The sequence below is a fragment of the Curcuma longa genome, chromosome 14 (assembly GCF_044706935.1).
Source record: "Curcuma longa cultivar G26 ecotype Majalengka, Jawa Barat chromosome 14, ITB_CL_G26_1.1, whole genome shotgun sequence".
NCBI lineage: Eukaryota > Viridiplantae > Streptophyta > Magnoliopsida > Zingiberales > Zingiberaceae > Curcuma > Curcuma longa.
In genome coordinates this window covers 6,172,735-6,188,340 of record NC_133874.1, presented here as the reverse complement: position 1 = coordinate 6,188,340, position 15,606 = coordinate 6,172,735, and the positions used below count along the sequence as shown (strand labels likewise).

At 39.1% G+C, this 15,606-nt stretch overlaps 3 protein-coding genes across 3 annotated transcripts; all 3 read right to left on the bottom strand.

Moving 5' to 3' along the window:
* Positions 1-366: 366 nt before the first annotated feature.
* Positions 367-4,686, bottom strand: LOC141845216 (uncharacterized). Its single transcript, XM_074733275.1, has 4 exons — positions 4,352-4,686; positions 3,133-3,288; positions 2,178-2,855; positions 367-1,808 (listed from the first exon to the last, which is right to left on the bottom strand). The coding sequence occupies exons 1-4, from the start codon at positions 4,673-4,675 to the stop codon at positions 651-653; spliced, it is 2,316 nt and encodes a 771-aa protein (XP_074589376.1). The 5' UTR covers positions 4,676-4,686; the 3' UTR covers positions 367-650.
* Positions 4,687-8,050: 3,364 nt separating this feature from the next.
* On the bottom strand, positions 8,051-8,900 carry LOC141845409 (uncharacterized). Its single transcript, XM_074733471.1, has one exon. It carries the CDS (start codon positions 8,898-8,900, stop codon positions 8,343-8,345), a length of 558 nt encoding a protein of 185 aa, XP_074589572.1. The 3' UTR covers positions 8,051-8,342.
* A 295-nt stretch (positions 8,901-9,195) lies between these two features.
* On the bottom strand, positions 9,196-12,457 carry LOC141845408 (ABC transporter G family member 22-like). Its single transcript, XM_074733470.1, has 11 exons — positions 12,395-12,457; positions 11,796-12,199; positions 11,651-11,721; positions 11,337-11,572; positions 11,108-11,263; positions 10,836-11,019; positions 10,389-10,697; positions 10,028-10,315; positions 9,669-9,953; positions 9,495-9,602; positions 9,196-9,414 (listed from the first exon to the last, which is right to left on the bottom strand). Exons 2-11 carry the CDS (start codon positions 12,172-12,174, stop codon positions 9,196-9,198), a joined length of 2,235 nt encoding a protein of 744 aa, XP_074589571.1. The 5' UTR covers positions 12,175-12,199; positions 12,395-12,457.
* Positions 12,458-15,606: the final 3,149 nt, after the last annotated feature.

The window sequence follows — 15,606 nt, the reverse complement described above, 5'->3', positions numbered from 1 at the left end:
AAGAGGTAAATCTTCAAATTTCGATGAGATTCGTATTCACTTCAACAATTCTGTCTGTAATCAACTTAACTATCCCAAAAACGAAAAAAATATTAGAGTTTTCTATATTTCTGACAAAATTTATCAAGTTCTGGGAAAATTTAAATATTGAATTCGGGTACATTTCATATTGAATACAAGACAAATGTATACATTTAGAAAAATGAATAGGAGGCAAGTAAAATTAAATATTCAGGTTCAATTCAAGTAGTATTAAACAACAAATAGCTCAAAAAAGAAAAACAAATGCCACCATACAAAGAAGAAGAAGAACCTTGTAGAGAAATCTTTATAACATTTCAAAAGAGAGAGTCTTTCCCATATGATTCTCATTCCATAAAGAAAGATATGCAACTATGTCTCTGATCATGAGTTAATAAGACAATTAATCAGAATTTTGACTTATTCCCACTCTCTTAAATCCTCCAAGGGAACGATGTTAAGAACATATATTAGACAAAAAAAGACATTAGATGTTAGGTCAGAAGCATTACTTACAGTTGAGAAAAACAACTCTACCTCCTTGTGAACACTAAGAACATTGAAATAGAAAAAAAAGGCGGGGGGATGAGAATGGGAAAGATATCCTATGGAAACCGAAGAACAGAGAGCTAACCAACCTCCACTTCCAAATTTACAGAAGGTGTTAGCAAAAATGGCTGCTTTGCTTCAGCAGGCCATGACAACTCCGATGAGACTATCTCCCATGAGAACTTGGTTGCTGTCTCTCTTCTCCCTGAGGGCTCAGTCTGAGACTCTGTAGGACTGGAGAGCTCAGACTCTGATTGTAGCGAATATAGAAAATCCAAGGTTAGTTCTCGTTGGGGTTCCGCTGCTTGCTCTTCGATTCTCTTGGTGTAGTGGAAGTCGATCTGAAGACGCTGATGAATTTGTGCGGAAGTGGCAGGCCGCTTTCTTAAATCAGATTGGAGTTGCCTGATTGGAATGGCAGCAAGGAAGCTCTTGATGTAATTCTTGCAGGACTCCTTGCCAAGGCATATGAGCTCATCCTCTGAATCAGTGCTTCCAATGTTTGATTCTTGCTGGACATTATCAGAGGCTGACTGAACTTCACTTTTCACTTTGTGGATTGTTGTGGTGTCATCGAACTTCAAAATGTAAGCCTGGTTGCACCCTTCATGAAGTCTCTCGCCGAGTGTGTCTATGATATAATAAGCGTCATGCTCGACCTTGAGAATGAAAAAATGGTCATTCCAGCTAATGATGTAGAGATGAGGACCACCAGAAGAAGACTCAGATCGAACACAGCTGATTTCATCCCAAATGTCATCAAAAGATTTTGTGTCCTTAAGGAAGTTGAGTGTCTCACTATCCTCGGTCACTTCAGCTTCAGGATGGAAGAATCCCACAAAGGACTTTGCAGGGACAATAGAAAGATGTCGGATCTTGGCCTCAAGGACAGTCTCAATGTCAAAGTGCCTATCATGAAATCGCTCCCTATATGTATCATTCTCACAAAGGATCCTCCAATCAGAAGAACCTTCCCGTATGAGTTGGTCTAATTGAGATTTAATCGGCATCAGGTCAGGATTAGCATGAAACCAGTCAGCAATAATGGTGACAAGCACAGCGCAAGCAGCTTCACCAGAAGCTTTCTCACTCCTCTGATCGATTGAGGCAAAGAAGACCGGGGTTCTGAGTTTCAAATGTCCATCACGGCTGAATATCTCTTTCGGCTCCCAGCTTCCAACTACAAAGTCGTCATCGCCAAATTTAGATACCGATGACCCGCTTGTACTATTACAATCCTGCAATCGCATTGAAGTTTTTATTAACTCTCATGTGATCAAAATGCTCTTCTTCGACAAAGTAAATGCGCAAGTAGAAAGCCATAAAAGCACTCCAATGTATCATGAATCAAGAAAATGGATGTTTTAATCCGAATAGAATGCCATTTTTTTAATCTATAGAAGAAACAATACTGATTTTGACTTTAATATATGAAACACAAAAGTAAATGGAAAAGGAAAAAATCATAAGAAAAGTAAAATTACAAGACAAAACAATGCTTTATGCATGCATCTTGATATACCTATGGCCAGTTCTTGACAATTTTAACTACCATATGAGGAGATATGATTAATGGTAAAAGAACTAAACAATGTGAACATACATACCAGCATAAAGGTTGAGTCTCCTAAAGAGCTTAACTGTCGCCGATCAAAATCAATGTCATCACCACCTTCTGCAGCATTTGCTTTCTTTAGAAGGGGCTCCACTTTAGTCTTTCGAGTTTTGAAGCTAAGCCCGTTCTTTTTCCAAGAAAGAATACTTCTCTTAAAGATGTAGTAAGTAACTTGTTTGGATACAAACATTTTTGTGTCATCAACACATGAATAACTGGTATCAGATTTCCAGTGACTATAGTAAACCATGTCCTGATTGTCCACCATGTCTAAAGAAAATGATCCTCCTATGCAGTTTACAGATGTCAGATTTGCATAGCTGAAGGAATTCCTTTCACCAGAATCATCCATGATAGATTGTACATCTTCATGGTCTTCATCAAATGAATCTGAGTCGTATGGATACTCTGGTTGTCTATCAATGTTTCTAGGAGAAGAATTCTCTTCACTGACATAACCAATCTGGCATGCTTTTTTGGATTTTCGAAACAAAAGTAAAGCTTTTAGTACATTAACTTTTATAAGACCAGCTTTAAGAGCAGAAGATTCATCCTTCTCGGAAGGGAAAGCATCACAGGTGGGAGGTGACAATGGAACAGGAACTACAGAACTCTGCAAAACTTCAACTGATTCAGGGGCATTTCTCAACTCCAATAGGCAAAGTGTCAACTGCAGCAGGAAGATGCCAGTTTGTAATTATCTCTGAACATGAACAGTGATAGAAGGTAATACATGCAGCTTACTATCACGTTGTGGCCTATCTTTGAGAAGATCTCATTCTAGTGTGTCAAATTACCAATAGTTTAATGTTTAAAAACAGTTATGAATCGAAACACAAACCATCTTTAGAAGAGCTAAGTTATATTGTTTTAATCAAGATCTGGTATGCATAAAACAAATTTATGATTGCTAAAGATAAAGGTAACTTCAATCAAAGCAAACATACTTCTAATGTTAGATGGGAGTCAGAAGTAACACTTATAGGTGACAAAGGAACAATGATCTCAAGCTCTTTCCCATCTGCTGTTGAAGCAAACTCTGCCAGGTTCAAAGAAGCCACACCAACCACAGCGTCCTTTTTCTTAGTAACTTCACTCAGACCCTATCAGAAAACACCAAAAAACTTAACGTGAGATCTATGCTTTTCTAATATCAAAGTTTAACCCATAAAAGTTGCATACTTGAGCAGGAAAAAAAGAGAGAGCTAAAGGGAAAAAAGATGCTAATTACTTTGCAACATAAACTTGTTTAGGGAGATATCAGGAACCCACCCAGGAGGAAAAGGTTGTGGACAGTTGCAACCAAAATGAGAAAAAGCAAAGAGAGGTAAAACTAATTAATTAAATTGAACCTTCAATGCAGTATCAAGTTGTAGAGATATGTATAAGAAATTAAAATAAAGGCAAACACTTACCAATAAAAAAATTCAAAGTCAACAGTAGACATTATGCAAAAGTTGAACTCTTAAAGTCACGATCGTATTTAATTATTTTCTAATTGTTTGAAGAGGAGGCATTCAGTCGAAAAAGCTACTATGTTTTCATATCACACAACCGGTGTTCTGATTCAACATGCTTCCCTTAAGTCAAAGGAAGGACCTATTGTATCAAGAGTAACTGTGTGATCACAAATCAGCCTCAGAATTGAATGCAAGAGTCAAATTCGAAGTGGCATGAAAATGAAAATGATAAAGAGACAGAAGATCGAAGCCATCTACAGAAGATTTACAAATTTCTGCTGTACTGAGAAGATTGAGCACAATCCTATATGAGTTGTTCAAAATCATAAGTGAAAAAAAACAGAATATTGGGACAATAAGGGTATCCTCGGAAAGGAAGAGGAATCCTTCAAAACTAATTTCATGATTATGAAAGAAAGTTGAATCCAGAGAGGCCGTATAAGGGAATAAAACCAGAGAAGAGTGAAGACCCAAGACAGAACATGAAAAAGCAACATTTCAGAGCAATCTAAGACGAGTATTAATTGAGAAATCTGAAAGAAAAAAAAATTGTCCAAACCAACTGTTAGAAACCTAAATGATCACTAACAATTCAAATATTCGGAAGCATGACCTCCCGGAAAACAAATTTGTCAAGAAAAATCAAGCAAAGAGCAAAACAACAACGGGAAAAGGAGAATCTGTTTCCAAGGGGCATCCGACTCACGGAAAAGACGGTTATAGCGATTTCCCAAGGGAGGAAGCCGTCGCCTCCCTTGTGAGCGGTGAGGGTGCAGGCAGTGAGGAACTCCTGGTCCCACTCGACCACGCCTCCTCCTTCCCGGACCTCCTCCTCCCTCGTCCGGTCCCGCCTCACCCCGCCTCGGCGCAGCGAGTTGAGCGCCGTCTTCGGCCCCTTCCACTTCACCTCCGCCGCCGCCTTGGCCCCCGCCACCCGCAATCCCTCGATCCGGCGCACCACCATCCGCACCTCGCATTTCCTGGACTTCGCCGGCGGCCACGGCAGCCACCTCCTCACCATCGCTGCCATCGCCCGGCGCCCGAAACCGACGGTGTGGATAGGGAGAAGCGATCTTCCTAGGCCAAAGCGACGCCGTGGACCTGGCTTTTTATTGCATACTTCCGCTCCAGCTCATATTCTACGCGCTGACATTACGATTATGCCCTCTACTTCCGAGAGAATTACCGAAGAACCTGGCAAACAGCTCGGGAAAAGGAAGGGCAGTTAAGTAAATGCGCATTCGTAACCATCCGATGGATGTGATTTTGTTGACCGAATAAAAAAGAAATATAATTAATGCCAGCTAATTATTTATTATTATAAACGAACAAAAACGTTAATTGTTAATATAATATTTATAAAATGTAAGGTAAAAATGGTAACTAGGCGTCTGCCTTTTAAAGAAATATTCGTATTTAAAGCTAAAATTTGGGGCCCACCATCATTTGGACCTTTAAACAGGCGGAGGATTTACCTAGAAATTTCCCTTTTTCGAATTATTAATTTTTTTTATTTTTAATTTATCGTTATTTTTTTAAAATGATAATTGTAGTTGTTATCGTCGCCCATTCTGTTTGGCCGTGCCGGCCGACTTTTGGATTAAAATGGGCGCACTGGTGGGGCCCAAAGTACCCTCATGTGGGCCCGGCCAACTTTGCATTGAATTTGTCAATGCTGAAGGACTTTGGGAGATTAAAGTGATGGCGACTCATTTTGACATTAGCGAGTTTCATCCATACAACATCATCCAAAATTAAAATAATCAATTAATTTTAGAGGCGATCGATTCACTCTCATAGAAATTTTCTAACGGCCATCAAGATAAATTTAAAAAACACATAATGATTTGAGCATCATGGGTGTATGAGGCACGCTATGTGAAAATCAAATCCTTATTACATGGGAGACCTTCACTAGTCATCAGGATAAATCAGTAAACACTCGTGAAGACCTAATTCAAACGACCAACACTCTGTAGCTCATTTATCCTTGGAGAAAAAATCTCCTATAATGTGTTACAGTATGTTACAGTTGAGACTTGAATCAAGGATGTCTAGTTATATGTTAAAGGACCTAATCACTATATTGTAGCCCCATGGGTGAGTCATTAAGCATATTTTTTTTGTTATCATTAGGTATCTAGTCCTTCGCTAACTAATTTGAGGATGATCGATTTAGCCTTATAAAAATTTTTCATCGACCATAAGAGTAAAATCCAAAAGTATTTGTAGTGGACCGCATAATAACCCAACATCTCAAATTTGTCATCCTTTTAAAGACAAAAATCTTACAGTAGTTGAGAATAAAACCATGAGTGTTTGAGAGACTTATGAGTGCCCTATTGTTGGATTGTAACAATGGTGGGGTGAGTCATTAAAAATAATTACGACAAAAGGTCATACGTTGATTTCGAGCGTTCTCACACGATTAGTCCTATAATCATCTATAAAAAAAATAAATCAAAAAATTGAAGTAGGCCCGCGTGAGTTATTAAGCACAATTGGACTTTAGATTCATTGTCAAATGAATATCATCATTACTTTGAATGTTTTCATGACTTATTCATATTCAAATTTTTTATTTTAAACTTTATAAAATATATAAGTATTTTAACAATTAAAAAGTATTTGACAGCATAATAATCACGGTCCCACTTTTTGAAAAATTATCAAAAATTAATATTTATTTTATTTAAATATAATATGCTGATTTTAAACTCAGCTAATATGTATATTTAAGTGATTTAAAAATAAATAGTATATAAAAATATAAAAACTAGCAATTCTAAAATCCTATTTGAAAATGGCCGATAAAGTCTATAAATTGAGAAAAAAAAAAACAACAAAATTTGAATGCTTACTACAAAACATTGCATAAGTTTCTCAATTTGAGAAAATAATTTCATATGCAAAATTATCATATGTTCTTTTTTATTATTATTTTTAATCTTGGATGATGGTTAATAAATAAACAAATTGAATTATCCACTATGAAGTAAAGATGTTGAATTAAAATTAAATTAGAATCGAGTAAAATTCATCAGGTAAGTATAAAGATAAAGAATATATTAATCTAAATTGAAATTGATTTAGATTTAATTTAATCAAATTATTATCGAATTAAGTTTAATTAGGTAGCACATTTTTTGCTTGTGAAACTACAAGACACGTATTTTTCTTCGCACAAGACACGTATTTTTCTTTGCAGTTATTGTCAATTGTCAAGATATTTGCATATATAGATCCAGCACCAGAACGTAGCTTTTTGTTGAAATGATAGCTTATTTCCATCTTAGCCTCTTGGACTTTTTTACCAAAGTATGTATTTAAAATTTCACAATTATCAAAAGGCGTATCATATTTTTATAATTTTTAAAATATATATTTAATTTCAAAAATATTTTTAATCTTTTAATTTTAAATTAAAGTAATATTATTTAAAATATTATGAATATTACTAGTGAGTATTATTCATAAATATTATTTGTGTTAACTAACTGAATTCACATGTGTTGAATGTTTTTCATTTAATTTAACGTGTTAATTTAAATTTATTTATTTAATTGATTTTATATATAAATTGAATACTAAATTTATTCATCATGTTTTTCTTGAAAACGTTTTGTTGAATATTGGGGCCTTTTACCAATATGGTTTTGTGAAAAAACAAGGTGTCATCAATTGATGAAAGTCGTAATTGACTTCAAAATCAAAATTTACGTTTCGTGTAGATAGATTTAGACTATTAATTTGCTCAAAATCGATTAAAAGTGAATAAGAAATTAATTATTTAAAATCGGTCCAGAATAACATTAATTATTAATTAATATTATATAAGAAAATGCATGGAAAATAGTCCAACATCGGAAATTTTTTATGGACTTTCTTTCCTTATTAATGATACTGTGTTAATGGAGTTAATACAAAAAACACACATGCTCTCTTCTCACAAGCGAGCGCCCGCCACCCCGCGCATGCGTGCATGCGCATACGCGCGCAATGAACGCTTTGTCGGCGATTCTTCTCAATCTTTGAGCATTCATCTTATCTTGTGCATTCGGAATCCAAAAAATCTATGAGAAGGTTCGCTGGTCTCGAAATTTGAATTGCTACTATTCTGAGACGTTCATCGTTTACTGCTATTCGTAAACATAATTTACGAAGATAATGTTGAATATTAGGCTTGACAATCTATATCAATTTGTTGACATTTCTAGAAGCTACCGGAACCAACACGTTTATCTCAAACTTGGGAGTCAAATGCCAAATATGAAATATCCCTCAAAAGCTACACGAACTGTGACTTCTCTGTCGCCAAGCTCAATGACACAGCATGAACTCTCATCTCGGAATGGCCTAGCGACAGAAGTTCCTTCAAGAACAATCCTTTCCTTTCCAAGTATCATAAAAGCGACTAATTGTGGAATTCAGAGCAGTCAAAAATGGCGTTTTGGGGCAACGCTTGGCTAGCAATGAAGATCAGATTGCTGAAGTGAATTTACAGAATCGGATCCTGCTCGAACTGCTCGCTCGTCGATCAAAGAAGATGGATAGGAATCTGCGTTTGAACTGGATCAGGGCACTCAAAAGTCCCACCTTTGATGGGATTTTAATCTGTCGTCCTCTGTTCCGTCTCGGCGAAGGTCAAGTTCTCACCTTCGCCGGCTTTCCTTCTCCTTTTTCCGGTGAATTCCCCTTTACTCCTTCTGCGAAGGGCTCCGCCAGAACCCCGCGCCGTAGAACCACGCCGACATCTCTTTCTCCAACGCCACCAGCTCCGGCGAGGCCACCATCGACGGCCACGCGTCCTCTGGCCACAGCACCACCGGAATCCAGTCATCGTCGTAGTCCAAGACGTCTTTTTTTGGCTGGATGCCTGCTCCCTTCTTCGGGAACCTGACGCCACGGTCCAGGGATCGCCGGACGAGCCCCGCAGGGAATTTCACGGCCGCCAGGTAGAGGAGACTCGCCAGGCCGAAGGGGCAGCAGCAGAGCACGGCCGCGCACCCTGCCGCGGTTTCCCCGGCCGACTCCGCGACGCGCGCGCCCAGGCCCGGCTTCTGCTTGTCCTTAGAGATCACCGAACGCCGTCGTCGGTCCCTGAAGGACCTCGCTCCGGCTTTGGAAGCCATGGCCGCAGCAGGATTAGACGGCTTCGCCATCTTCTCTATCGGTTTCAGACACAAATAGGCATATAAAGGGGCAATCGAAGGCGAAGAACACGGCGAAATAGAATACGCAACGTCGCCGTGCATGCACCTCCCGAGCAGGAACGTTCGTTCCGCGGCTTCAAAGCTATTCGCCACGTTGGATTCGGCTATGATCTAGTGAGAATCCAAGCTGTGGCGGCGGAGGTCAACTTGAATACTGAGCTGGACAAGCCGCCATGGCGGACTTTCTATTGCTATATTCCCACGTGCGACGTGTCGGATTACGCAGCACAAATTAAAACTCCATTACTCTAATCAAATATTTAAAGATTAATCACGAAAATTAAATTGTTCTTCAAATTATCTAGAAGTGCTTCATGATACTGCAGCTTCCTGTTGCTCAGGCAGCATGAAGCTTCATCCTTCTGAGGGAGATGTAGGCCAAGAGTCGGTAGCCGAAAATCATCGCCACCATAGCTCCAACTTCTGTCACGCCATTGCCGAGCTTGCTTACATTTATGGAAGGTGGTGCTTTGCCATACTGCACCTTGAGCAGCAGTCTGTATGTGTGATAGTTGAAGGACAAGTAGCGGACCCAGGACATGAACACTGGAACTCTCTGCAAAATTATAGTCGAATCAGTCAATCTGTGTTCATGGTTATCTATCTACACTCTGCAAGGTGTTTAATTTCTCTCACCTTCACAAAGAATCCACCAGCGAGCATGAAAGTCATCACTGTAACTGAAGCTAAAGTAGTTGCCTTCCTGACATCCATCAGCGAGGCACCAATGGCCAACCCTAATCCCTGCCCATTTTCCACAAGTCAACCCTGAACCACCAATTCGCAATGTTTGACTTTGATCCTACATACCTGGGCTGCAATGATGCTGAGAAATACAGTAAGCATGGTAAGAGTGAAGGCTTCGATACTCTGTCTTAGTCCTGCCATGAAATATACAATCACCAAGAATATTACGGGCAGGAACAGATCCAGTGGCAAATCGCTCGTCGTCCGGGCTATGAAATATGCACTCAGTCTGTACATATTGACTGATCTTTCCTTCTTTAGCATTGCTCTTTCTTGAGGAAATGTGAAGATCGCTGTGAAAACAGGGAAGAAGCCCCAAAACACAGCTATAAAGAACAACAGTCCTGCCTGCATATCAGATTTGCAGGACATTAATTAGGACCAAAATAATGATGGAAATGTGTTTGTGACATTGCTTTTACCTGATCTTGCAGGCCTTTTACTGTTGTGACATCAGTGTGCCACCATAGCAAACCGAGGATTATTGCAGTTGCGATGACTTGAGTGATCCTCATCCAGCTCAGGTAGTCGTGTCTTCGTTCTTTCAATCCTCTCCATGACAGGATGGAGTACTGTTGCATCCAGTTTGCTCCCCAGTCGCTCCTCCGTGCCGACATAGTTGCCTTCATATCTTCATTCACCGGAAGAGGTGCCATGAGCTTTTTCTTCTCCTTGTCAGCAACTCTACTCTCATACGCCTCCACCAGATACTGTTCGATCATGGCAGTCATAAGAAAACAACGAGTGCTTGCGAGTTTTGCAAATCAGGGAAAGTAAATTCACCTCGTGTACATCGGTTGTAGATGGCTTGTCGTTTCTTACATCGCTTCCGAGATTTTCTATCTGTACTTTATCCTCTAAATCTGAAGGCATTGTGACATCGTTTAAGTTACCATTTGCAAGATCAAGAAGGAATTCTGCGGGGTTCATTGATATGAGGGGAGAACAGCCAATTGATGAAAAGTATACCATGGCCTCAGATGCCTTCCCAAAGTATAGCAAACTGCCCTTTCCGAGAAGGATCAGTTTATCGAATCTGTGATAGAGTCTGCTAGATGGCTGATGAATTGTAGTAATCACTGTTTTTCCCGCCTGAAACAGGATAAAAACTCTGTCAGAGATTAATGCAAAACCTTATCATCTTACGTTGATACACTTGTGGATTTGCGAAGAATGTTCCTTAGATCGAATAGAACTTAGATCTAAAATCTAAATTTTCTACTTGATTACCTCAGCTATGTCATGAAGAACTTGCACTATCCTTAGAGCTGTTGTTGAATCCAAACCAGAGGTGGGCTCATCAAGAAGCAGCACAGATGGGTTGATTATGATTTCGTTCCCGATCGATACCCTCTTCCTTTCACCACCTGATACTCCTCGTACAAAAGATCCTCCAATCATGGTATCTTGGCACCTGCAAGTGCCATTAAATTTATGAAGATTACACCATCTGTGTCAAAGTTGCTTAGAATTATCTCTACAAGTTTAAACACTGTGATTACCTGTCGAGACCCAGCTCATAGATGACATCCATTGCTCTTTCTTCCTTATGCTGCCTGCTCATCGTTTTTGGAAGACGAAGGAGAGCTGCATAAGTCAATGTTTCTCTTACAGTAAGATGCGCAAAGAGAACATCATCCTGTGTCACAAATCCTATCCTGGCAGGTCATTGCAGTGTTTCAGTAACAATACGATACGCAAGCTACTGAAGATCAATCAGAGTGTTGTTACCTGCTCTTTAGAGACTTGGTGTATGGTTCATCGTTGTAAGTAATGGATCCCTCGAGCGAATTACTAGCTATCCTTCCACCAAGAAGGTTAAGGAGGGTGGTCTTTCCACTTCCTGAAGGCCCCATCAGGGCTAGAAGTTCTCCAGGGCTCGCTGAACCTGTAATTCCATTGATGATCTCTTTCTCAGTGGTCGTTGCTAAACCTTTGAGGATTACCTTGTAGCTAAGCTCTGTAAACTGCAAGATAAATGGAGAGAAGTGGGGATAGAAATACTGGTCACTAAATTAACAATTGTATGAATGTTTTGTGATTACCTTTATATATATTGGCAAAGTTGGTTCTGATATGATCTTTCTCCGAGTGTTCCCTGCCTCTGGATCCTTTGCTGCAAGATGAGGAAGTTTCAGAGATTTTGTAATGGAGTTTCTGATCTCGCTGAGAAAGAGAAAAGGCAGTTACCATTGTCGTCGTCACTGAAGGTCGGAAGATCGGCAAGGATGTCCTCCGGCGGGGCTGTGAACCCTGTGAATGAAAAGGAGAAGCCCAAGCTGGCGCTGGAGGCTCTGCTTAGGGCTGCCCCACTGGTCACGTCCTCCGAGTGATCCAGCTTCAGCTGTGCGCTCCGGGACCTTCTACTGTGGTGGCTTGCTTTCTTCCCCGGCGAAGTTCCCAGTATTTTCCTTCCGAAGCTCGACTTCCCGGAAAAACTCGGCCCTCCGTTGCCGTCCACGTTCAGTATGGTCTCAGCCGAGCCTGCTCGACTTAAAGACTGGCTCGTCGAGACCTTCTCCAGTTGTTCTGACTTTGTCCTTGCGATCGTCGACGCAGACGAGTCCATTTTCAGACTGTTGCCGTGCAATCACCTGCATTACACAAATAATTCAAGCATTTTCACAGTTTCAGAAACCAGAGCTCGAAGAAACATGATAGTCGCAGATAATCCCTAGTTCCTATACGTAGTAAATAGATCTTTTGCTAGGAATCTAGCTAGTTTGAAAAAGCTACCTCACCAATGATTCTAAAGATCAAACAAACAGTCTGAGTTAGTTTATCTGCACCTTGTTATGGCTATGAGAGAGATCTTTGGTTCCTCCCAAATTCCAATGGAGAAGAAACGGAAGAGCAGCTCGATCCTATCCCGTTAGATTCAGTCTTCTGCATTTATAAAGATGGCACACCTCTCGTCGACACTGTCGTATGATGGAGGGAATCTAAGTTTACAGAAATGTCCTTCGTCGTCATTTATTGTGTTTTTTCCTCACCTCGCGAAAGATCCACAGAAACCTTTTGGATGGTAAAGATTTATAATTTTTCTGTCGACGATTCTCAGCCATCTGCTTCTTGTCCTCGTCCCAGGAAGCTTCAACTTAAGATGAATAAATCAGACACAACAAACAGTTTGTGAAAGGAAAAACAACAAAAGTTAATACTCCGGGAGCTCATTCTTTGACAAAAGTCCGTCCGATCCTCCGAGAAAAATGGTCTGTCGAATTGAATTATACATATATTTTTTTAAATATGAAAAGTTGATATATATCCTTATTCTGAAACTGAGTGGCTGTGAAGTTCACAGTGTACTTGTGTTAAGCTCTTGCGTCAGCGTGTACGTGTGTGTACCTCATCATCCGTTTAGAAGGCTTTTAGGAAAGCAGGTGCGTGTGTTTTTTTTCCTTCAGGACAGAATGTGGGATGGGTAGAATTGTCACAGTAAATAAAGATCGAATCTCAATAAAATCATATACGTATCCTCTTACATAGGAACATATTTTGATTTTCTGATTTACCTCTCTAACGATGATTGTAGAAACATATTTATTCCTAGAACATAATTTAATTGGTTATAACGGAACAGAGTTACTGAAATAAACACTTTTGTTATGGTCAACTGTAACTTTTTGATTTACCTCCTCATAGACGATCGTGGGACTGACTGTGTAGGACTGTTGAGATAGCGGATTCTACTTTTTTACTGAAATAGGAGCATATTTCGATTTCCCGATTTACATTTCTATAGAGTATCATAGGGTCAATCGTATAAAGTGTTCAGGTCAACATATGACCATTTGCCGTAATATTCACTTTTGAATGTCCAAAATATGAACAGTATCATTTTATAATTATTTTTTATATTTTATTTTTATTTATGATTAAACTATTTAAAATTTTACTTTTTAGAATTTAAAAATTGAATATAGTATTAAGCATACAAAAAATTTTAAAATAAAAAAATTTAAGTACTCACGGAATAGGTCGATTGTTATCATATCCTGCATTTCTTATCCCGTATATCCCATAAGTAATTAAATTGTTTTCATTTTATTTTTTTTATATTTAATACTATAATTCAATTCTAAATCCTAAAAATAAAATATTAAATAATTTAATCATAAATAAATAAAAATAATTATAAAATAATATTATTCTTATTTCAGATGCCTATAATTGATCCAGACGTCCGAAAACTTCTACCGTCAACGTTAAAATTTGTTAACGTATAGAATACGATGGATGAGATAATTAGAAATAGTAAGCTAAGAATATAGTTGTTTAAGATTTACATTTTTCAACTGGCAGTAGTTTTAAATAATTTTAAATTTTAAAAATATATATATATTTTTGAATGAGTTTTGATTTGGTAGATTAAAGATTTCATAATTTAATCTGAATTAAAAATTATAATTTATCAAAATTAATTTTAGAAACGACGTAGAGAATAATTACGGAGACGCTAGAACAACAATAGTAAACGTATAAAAAAATGAAAAATTATAATTAGTCCCATTGATTATCTCTGGAAATGATCGGTCTGATCTCACAAAAGTTTCCCACCGACCTCTCTGGGGATGATCGATCCGGTCCCACGAAAATTTCCCACCGATCACCAAGATAAAACAAATTATACTTACTATGAAATGGTAGCATGACACTCACAATTGTATGCAGTGGGTCCCACTGACTCCCACTGTATGGCAGTGGGACCCACTATCAATGTAAGTGTCATCCTACCATTTCATGTTGTGTATCAGTCACTCTCAGGATAAATAGGAAAGTGCACGTCGGCACCTAGTATCCTTTGATTGTACTCCCCATTTGAAGGAAAATTCTTATAAATACATTATAGTTGAGGATCGAACCGCAGATGTTGACAATTTGGATATCCTATCGCGATATCATTATCCCGGGGACAATAGTAAACGTATAAAAAAGAACTACGAAGATAAAACAAAAAAAAGGAACCAATAATTTAATTGCTTTGGAATATCTCGTGGAAGGCGAGGGGCAGGGAATAATTACGGAGACACGTACAGCAGCGGGAAACGGCAGGCAGAAGCAGCCGACCCATCGCTTTTCGCTCATTAAACCGGAACCGTGCCGCTGTCGCCGCTTTGCGCCGCCCTCCCATCGAAGGCCTCTCGCTTGCATGGCGTCGCCGGCATGAGAAGCGCATGGGCACGCGTGGCGGCCGCCGCGCCACGTGCACGACCAACGCGGTTTCGCACATTAATTGCCCACTCCCACCACCTCAGCCCTCACGTCACCAACGTCGGTGTAGAAAAAGATCCGCATCGTCTCCGACTCAGCGGATCGTTTTCTCTCTCCCTAAGCGTCCACGTGGAGTCTCCTTCTCCACTGAAAATATTTTGGATTTCTTTTTTTATAAAAATCAAAAGGCCATATTATCAACGTTATTGTAACGTCTATGATTAATGTCGTTGGCTCATTTGTGAAGTGATCGATGTCGATGGATTTCACCTTTTTTTTTCTATAAAAGAACAATATTCCGAGATGCGTACGTAGTTTGTGGACTTATCATCTAAAGAAATTGAGTGCACGTCAACTTTTTATTCAATGACAGAGTCAGTCTGGATGATTTATCCGGACTAATTCAGGATTGTGGGCTATATTAACGAAATACCCTAAGCTATCTTCTTCGTTCCTTCAACTTTTTCTTTCTTTTATCCGTAAATCAAAGTTTTTTTTCTTCTCCAACATTGTCAGACCCTATATATAGCCTGGGTAGCTTACAAGGTGGATCTGCCCTTGCTTTTTAGTTTGATTGGAGAGCAATTGCATGAAAAAGAAGAAGAATAACATAATTATGAAGTGGTCTGCGGTCCTCGTGGGTTGGTTCAAATGATTTTTGTATGAGAGCCTCCATAATAAATCTAGGAGTTGATTCCTAGTGGGATAATATTAGAGGAGCTTGGAATGACTAAGCTGAGTTAAATTTTATGGTCCCGGGGCAATGGTACCGCGGTAGGACATCTAG